This window comes from Microtus ochrogaster, chromosome 18, assembly GCF_000317375.1.
Source record: "Microtus ochrogaster isolate Prairie Vole_2 chromosome 18, MicOch1.0, whole genome shotgun sequence".
NCBI lineage: Eukaryota > Metazoa > Chordata > Mammalia > Rodentia > Cricetidae > Microtus > Microtus ochrogaster.
The window spans coordinates 32,804,020-32,812,415 of NC_022020.1; the positions used below are offsets into that span (position 1 = coordinate 32,804,020).

An 8,396-nucleotide genomic window follows, 5' to 3' on the forward strand; every position below is an offset into this window, starting at 1 on the left:
TCGAACTCCCAGAGATCCGCCTGCCTCTGCCTCCCGAGTGCTGGGATTAAAGGCGTGCGCCACCACCGCCCGGCTATCACTATTCTTATTTAAACCGTTTTCTTCTTTTCCTGAACTATTATACATGTCACTGCCTAGTCTGGTTCTACTCTTCTGTTTTGAAAAACCCATTTTCCATATTATTTCTATGGCATTCCTTTCTGAAGGCAAATTTTGATGATGCTGACCACTCTCTTAAGTTTTGAGTGACCTTTATTTCAAAACAAAGACCCTCAATGTGACTGCATTTGTTTCTCTGGCTTTATCTTTCCCTCACCTCTCCTATTCTCCTGCTTTCCTTTCAGTTTCTTGAAAACAGTCTTATACTGGTTCCACCGCAGTGACTTTGTTCATAATGTGTTTTCTTCACATACTATGTACTTTCTGTGGAGTGCATTTTATGTCCTTGTTCTCTAGTGTCTCATAAAAAGCTTTTCTTGATGTGATCACTTCCCTGTAGTACATTGTCATGATATCCCATACTTCTTTCTTATAGGACTTTCTTGTTGGACATTGGACATGTTTCTGTTTACATTTTTTTTCATGTTTCTGGTCTTCCCTGCTTTGTGTGCCAAAATAGAAGTAGGAAGTAGCACTGTTTGTACTTACCATGGTACTCCCAGTCTCTAATGTGATACCAGGCACCTGGCAAGTAGGTAGTAAACACTAGGGGAAAGCTCGTGAGCACTTGCTAGAATATGAAGTCAGTTGTCCCCTCTAGTCACATGTCTACAGAGCAGCCTTGCAGTTAATGGGAAGTATTGGGAGTCACTGGAAATGGTGACTTTGAACTTTTAAAATACTTTGAAACAGTTTTGTATATTTTAAGATGCTTCATTAAATGTGGGAATTCTTACTTTTTTGTGAGTTATCTATAGGATACAAATTTGGATATTTAAACATATTTATTCTTTAGTACAGGGAAGACCGTTTGAAGTAAAAGAAATGTTTCTGGAAGATATTTTAAGAACTACTGGATATACCAACAAAGAAATGTTAAAGTACAAAAAGGAAAAGCAACGAGGTAAGGTTTTTAGCAAGAAAATTATTGTTAAAATTTATTTCTTATAATGCTGTAGTCTTAGCTTAGAGAAGAACAAGGATACTTGAAAATATTTTCTCTTGCATATAATTAGATAAAATTATATGATACTTTTGTCCTAAATAGACCTTTTAAGGGGATATTTTATTTATTTATATTTATTTTTATTAAATGTGTGTGTGACGGGGTGTTTTATGTGCATGTATGTCTGTGTACCATGTGCATGCTGTGCCTGCAGAGGCCAGAAGAGATCATAGAATCCCTGGATCTGCAGTTGCAGCTGACTTTGAGCTACCCCATGGGTCCCGAGAACAGAACTCATGTCCTCTGGAATGACAGCTGTTGTTCTTAATGGCTGAGGCATCTTTCTAACCTTTGGGATATACTTTTGTATTCTGGTTTATATCCAGAAGTTATAATCTGTGGAAAGGAACTTAAAGTACATATGGAAATTGAGGAGGTTGGGTGTGTCTGAATCCATAGGCCTAGTCAGGGTTTTCAGAAAGCAGTGGATATGTGGTGGCTCCCCATAGCTTACCTCATTAGGTAGAATTGAGACATCAATGGGAGGGAGTGGAAAGAGTGTCTTGATTGATGTCAGCAGGCTTATCTTTCTGGAAAATGTTGGTTTCCAACTTTTTATATTCTAAGACATGATCTTACTTGGCCTGATTATGACATGGCTCACGTTGGCCTGAACTTGATTAATCTTTTTTCTCTGCTTAGTGAATACTAGGTTACAGCATGTTCTCTATTTCCAGCAAGATTTTCAAGTCTGGTATTATTATAGGATTTCATCTTTATTTCCATTTTATCAATATTTGCTTTAAGAAATTCTTACAGTGGCATACTGTATGTCTGTGTATGCATTAGAATTTATGTCTTTTTTTCCTTTTTATAGTATAATTGGTTATACTCTTATTTCTTTGTTTACTATGTATGGTCAGGGGCACACAACTATTGATTCTCCACCTAAGTTTGTAGTTAGTGATTTCTCTGTCACTGCAGAGGACATCATTGCTTGCATGCAAATTATAAAATGTAGATGTTGAAACTTTTGAAACTTCTGATTTTTTGTATCTGAAACAATTGAGATAAGTTTAATAATTTTCTACAAAATATCATATGGATATTAGTCATTGACTTAAACAATAAGTATATTGTGGGGAAAGATGCTCTTCTTGAAACTCTGGGTTAGTGTTGTAATAGGAGCGGCGGGGCTGCGTCCCCAGCACCCAGACTGCCTGGCTAGCTTATGCCCCAAAATAACAAAACACAAATTGTATTCATTTAAACACTGCTTGGCCCATTAGCTCTAGCCCTTACTGGCTAATTCTGATATCCCGATCAACCCATCTCTAATAAACTTGTGTAGCACCGGTCTTAACCGGGAAGGATTCAGCATGTCTGACCTGGCGGCTTGCTCCATCGTGAATGCTTCAGAGAACAGAGCTATCGTGTCTACCCAGGAGAGGGGAGCATGGCGTCTCTGAACTCACTTCCTCTTCCTCCCAGTATTCTGTTCTGATTACTCCTCCTACCTATGTTTTAACCTATCAGGGCCAAGCAGTTTCTTTATTGCTTAACCAATGAAATCAACAGATTGATATATGACACTCCCACATCAGGTTAGAAGCAAACTTCTTCCCTGTAGACAAATGTTTTTTTGTGTAGTTTCATATGTCTTTATGTTGCACATAACTTTATGAAAGACCCAATGTATTTTGTAAGAGTAACTCCAAAGTAAAACCAGCTCTCACTTAGGTTTTTGATTTTGTTTCTTATTTTTTTAAACAAACGAACACATTATCAAAAGGAAAGGACTTATCTACTTATTTTCTTTCCTTTATAATTTAGAAGAGAAACAGCAGACCACACTCACAGAATGGTACTCAGCTCAAGAGAATACTTTCAAGCCTGAGTCTCAGAGGCAGAGAGCTGTTGCAAGTGTGTCTGAAGAGTATGATTTATTAGATGATGGAGGTGATGCTGTCTTTAGTCAGCTGGTAAGATGCTATTTTAATATACTGGTTTGTAATGATATTTTGAGTAAAAATTTTGTAGATTAAACAACTTTAATGAGGTTATACTATTTTTTTACTTTGTTAGTAGGAGGCAATTCTCTTAGTTTACTTTACTCTACAACATATTTTCAGAATCTACAATAATCTACCTGTTTTTTTAAAAAGGGTTGGTGATTAAATTTAGGGCTTTGTAAGCATTTTACTCTTGAGCAATACTCATGATCCAAACTTTATTTTTAGAAAAATAATTTAGCTACTTTTTAAGGTTTGTTTCTTTTTATTTTATGCATACCAACATTTTGCCTACATGTATGTTTGTGCATATCAGTGAACATAGCCTCAGAGCCCATAGGAGACAATGGGATCCCCTGGTGATTACAGGTGATTATGTGCCACCATGTAAGTGCTGGTGGGAGCCAGATGCCGGGTCTCTGCCAAAGCAGCAAGTGCTCTTAACTACAGAGCTATCTTTCCAGCCCCAGGTTTAGAACCCCCCCCCCCATGAGATGTGGGGTTTAAGTTCTGATGAATCTAGAAGAATTATGCCTGAGTTTTAACAGAGTCTCCTAAAATGGTTTAGCGTAGGGAAGATCCAGCATTTGACAGTGATCCTAGCTTTTAATGGCTGGGCAATTTTTCTAGTCAGTGATTAACATTTTGACTGTGTAAACTGGTGGTTTTAAGAACCGAGTTGGGTATTATTCATAGGAGAAGCTTTTAAGGCCTGGTATAATCTGTTTCTCTGCCAACATAACTCCTTTGAGGGGGAGTTAGGATAGGAAAGGAATTCTTTTTGGGTTTTTGAGACAGTCCATGTTATTTGGAAATTGATATGTAGCACAAGATGGCTTTGAAACTTGTGTTCTCCTGCCTCAATTTTCTGAGTTGCTGAGACTATAGTTGAGAGCCTCCATGCCAGTAGAAACTCTGATATACTTGATAGTGGTATTAGTGTTAAACTCTATGGTGATGTTTCCTCTGATGTAGCTGGAAAGAAACCAGTGCTGTGTAGGTACATTTACCATCAGAAGCACAATTAGTTAATGTGGCAAAATCATGTGGCTAGTACTTTGCTGACAAACTCACTTTCAGATAAATGATGACTGTAGTATCAAAATGTAGTGTAGTAAGAAGGGTTGCTTGTTGGTTCCTGGCCACCTGGCTAGAGTAGGCCCGAAATAATCACATAGAAACTGTATTAATTAAATCACTGCTTGGCTTATTAGCTCTAGCTTCTTATTGGCTAACTCTTACATCTTAATTTAACCCATTTCTATTTATCTGTGCATCATCAAGAGGTGATCACCTGCCAGCAAAGTTTTAGCACATATATCTCCAATGGCAAATCCATGTTGTCCCTCTCTCCGCCTTCCTTCTCCCAGCATTCAGTCCAGTTTTCCCTGCCTACCTAAGTTCTGCCCTGCTATAGGTCCAAAGCATTTCTTTATTCATTAATGGTAATCACAGCATATAGAGGGAAATTCTACATCAATACAGTATTATGAAAAATAATGTGTATAAGATAAAATTAGAGACTTATGCTATAATAGTATATGGATGTTGTATGCTTTTTAATTCTTATGATGATTGTGGCCATTTTACTTTCCTTGTAGTAAGCAAATAGTAAGCAGTTTGATAATTTGTAATCTTTGCTTTTTTGTTTTCAAAAGACAGAAAAAGATGTGAATTGCCTTGAACCATGGTTAATCAAAGAAATGGATGCTTGCCTTTCTGACATATGGCTACATAAAGATGTTGATGCTTTTGCTCAGGTCTTTCATCTTATTTTAACTGAAAATGTTAGTGGTAAGTTTATTTAAATTAAAACAATTTCTCTTGCCATTATTTGTGATTCAAATAGAGTATAATTTAAAGAGTATATGTATGACATGTTTTGTTTACTATAAATTTATTTTTAAGTGCTTTATATTGTTTTGAATATGTTAATATCTCTAAAGTGATTTCCTTTAGGTCCTCACAGATATTACAGTTACTTACAAAAATGTTTTTATATATTTCTGTTGCAATACATTCATGTAATTATTTCTGTATTTTTGTTGTATACATTCATGTAATCTGGTCCTTGACTCCGTGATGTAAGAAAAAAATTAGGGTCACAAAGAGGTTTGAGGTAGATGAAAGATGGGTAATAACTTTGGGATTCTTAGAGTCATCTAGTAAATGATGGTTGTATTACCTTTGTATGGGCTCAGGTTCTGATCCACATACACTTACATACTTGATATCATGTGCTATATATCTTCACTAATGAATTGTTGTCTTGTTTTATTTGTTGACTTTCTTGGATATTGACAGTCATGCATCCAGTCTGTAATTCTGTAGACTTCTAGTCAGCAGGCAGAATGGTCACAGAAAATAAGCACTGGGAAGGCTTTAGGAGTCAAATATTCTTATCTCCTTACCTAAACCCCTAGCATTGTTACTGTTATGATTATTGACTATTTTGTTTTTTAAACATTTTCTTTGTTTTCAGCTTTTGATGTTTCAGCCTGGCTTTTTTTTTTTCATTTTTTAAAAAATCTATTAATTCTTGGTTTTCCTGGCAGAAAATTTTCCTCCCTCTCCCCTCATATTCAAGTCCATGGGTCTCAATTCTAAGGCTTTCATTTTATTTTTTTATTTACATCTACTCCTTAGATGGATCTCATCTGTTAATGGCTATGATGGTTAGCATTAATTGTCAACTTGACACACTCTCAAGTTTCCTGGGAAGAGAGTGATTGTCTACATTGGGCTGGTCTGCAGGAGTTGCTATAATTGATATGGGAAGACCCAGCCCACTGTGGGCTTGGGGTAGAGGGTCCTGAACTATGTAAGAGTGGGTAATTCAAACTGAAAACAACAAAAAAGCAACATTATCTATTCATTTCTCTCTACTCTTTACTAAATCTCTAATTTCCTGCATTGACTTCCTCAAACTGATGGACCATGGCCTGGAATTGTAAGCGGAATAAAAGCCCTTTCTTCCCTGCGTTCCTCTTTGTCAGTATATTTATCATAGCAGCAGAACTGAAGCTAGAACAGTGGCTTTAAGTATCTATTTTAAATGACCCCTACGTTTTTAAATTTATTTTTTAAGATGATGTCCCATGACTGATGTAGTAATCCACCAACTATTTTTCTTTTGTCAGTAAATTGTGTTTTCCTTAGAGGGATCAGATTATCTATCCAAAAATCCCACTGGCCTACTTTTCCCTTGCTTCTGATTATACTGTGAAGAAAATAAAGTCCTTTCTATGACTGAATCTGTGATGTCTTTAAATGTAAATGCCACTGTTGATTTGTGTATTTAAAACTTGTTCCTGCTGGTGGTTCTGCTTGGGAAGTTGTGGAAGCTTTAGGAGGTAGAACTTTTGGTGGAAATGGAACAGTGTGAATGGGCTTGAGGCTTTTATAGCTCAGCCCTGCCTCCTGTCATGCTGTTTTCTGATCTATAAATTGTGAGCAAGTGATCTCATGCTCCTGCCTCAAGCCCATGAGCCACTGCCACTGCTTTGCCATGTCCTTACCTCCAGGATGGACTGTAAACTCTCAAACCAAGAACCAGAATAAACCTCTGTTCCCTTAACTTCTTATCAGGTACTGGATCATAATCTGAGAAAAGTAGCTGATCCAACACCTTCCTTCCCAATCTTGTTTTCCATCACTCTTGTTTTTGTTCACTGTTCTTTAGCAACATGAATTGCTTTTCTTTTTTAATATTTTTTAATTACATTTTACGTAGTATGTTTGTATTTGTATTGGAGGACACACATGCCGTGGGTTATGTGTGAAGGTCAAAAACAACTTGCAGGAGTTGATTCTTTCCTTCTTCCATGTAGGTTCTAGGAATGGAACTTAGTTCTCAGTTCAGGGTGGGTGGGAGATGCCTTTCCCTTCTAAGGTGTTTACTGGGCCTGATTTCCTTGTATGTGTTGATAGAGTCCTTTAATTTTATTTATTTTGTTTAAGTGGAATCCTGACTATAGACTCAATGGCCTCTTTCATCTAGGTCTCTGGTTAGTTATTGTCTCTCAGAGAGGCTTTTTCTGGTCAATAAAATTGTGCCCCTTTCTTACTATTTTGTTAATCTACTTTGTCATTTCTTTATTGACTTTGATTATTTGTCATTTATTGTTGTTGCTGCTCCTGCTGTTGTTGTTGCTCATACCGTCTTACACTGGAATGTAACTTTGCGAGGACAGAGCCTTGTCTGTTTTACTCTTCTGTGGGTTCACAGGGTTTGTAACAAATGATCAAATATTTGCTCAATAATCCTAAATATGGAAGATGACAGGAAATTCCTTGCCTCTTTTACTTTCTTCTTTTTTTCTTGTGGGTTTGATTGTTTGCTTCTTGGAGAGGTTCTGGCTGACACATGATCTTCCTGCCTCAGCCTTCTAAGTGCTGGAATTAAATATGGGACCCAACACACCAGGCAGCATTCTTATTTGAAGGTGTTTTCAATTGTCCATTAATATGTTGAATTAATACGTTTTTCACATACATACCTTCTGTCTTTTTCTGCTTTTGGTGTGATAAGAGATTTAGTATGTGTTTATGCCTGACAGATTTTCTAGATTGTGAAGACAATTTTTCCTTTTAAGCTTTTTTTCAGCCAACCATACTTGTTTTATTTCAACACCTTTTCTTTGTTGTTTGTTTCCTAACATGACCCATCTAGTCCCTTATTCCCCTGATTTGCACCACTTTTGGATAGTTGTAGTTGATAAACAAACACTTTCAAGAACTGTAGCTGGGGCTTAGGGAGATGGCGTAGTGGATAAAAAGGCTGGTCGTAAATCCAGAGGATGTGAATTTGATCCCAGAATCCACATGGTAAAAGAGAACTGATTCCTTCTTTATGTTAATCCTCTGACCTTCACACAGGTGTCATGTTATGTGTCTCCCAATAAATAAGTAAATAAATGTAAAAAAATGTAAATACGTGTTCTCTGGTCCTCAGCTTAATTTCTTAACAAAAACTGTTTTTTTAAAGATTTATTTATTTATTATGTATACAGTATTCTGCCTACATGTGTACATGCACCCCAGAAGAGGGCACCGGACCCTATTACAGATGGTTGTGAGCCACCATGTGGCTGCTGGGAATTGAACTCAGGACCTCTGGAAGAAGAGTCAGTGCTCTTAACCACTGAGCCATCTCTCTAGCCCCCATATTCTTTTTAAAATTACAATTTCTTACCTATATTAATCCAATCAATTGTACTTTGTCAACTACAATGTCTTGATGACTCATACTGATTTTGAAAATTCTAGTTCATTTTTTT

The 8,396-nt window shown here is 36.8% G+C and overlaps 1 protein-coding gene across 2 annotated transcripts in view; it reads left to right on the forward strand.

Annotated features, from left to right (window-relative positions):
* Nucleotides 1–8,396, forward strand: part of Ythdc2 (YTH domain containing 2) — a 62,802-nt gene that overhangs the window by 14,387 nt on the left and 40,019 nt on the right. For both annotated transcript variants that reach the window (XM_005356063.3, XM_026783522.1), the window contains 3 exons: nucleotides 956–1,063; nucleotides 2,939–3,087; nucleotides 4,776–4,911. In XM_005356063.3, coding sequence (XP_005356120.1) covers nucleotides 956–1,063; nucleotides 2,939–3,087; nucleotides 4,776–4,911 — 393 coding nt within the window. The remainder of the gene's footprint in view (nucleotides 1–955; nucleotides 1,064–2,938; nucleotides 3,088–4,775; nucleotides 4,912–8,396) is intronic.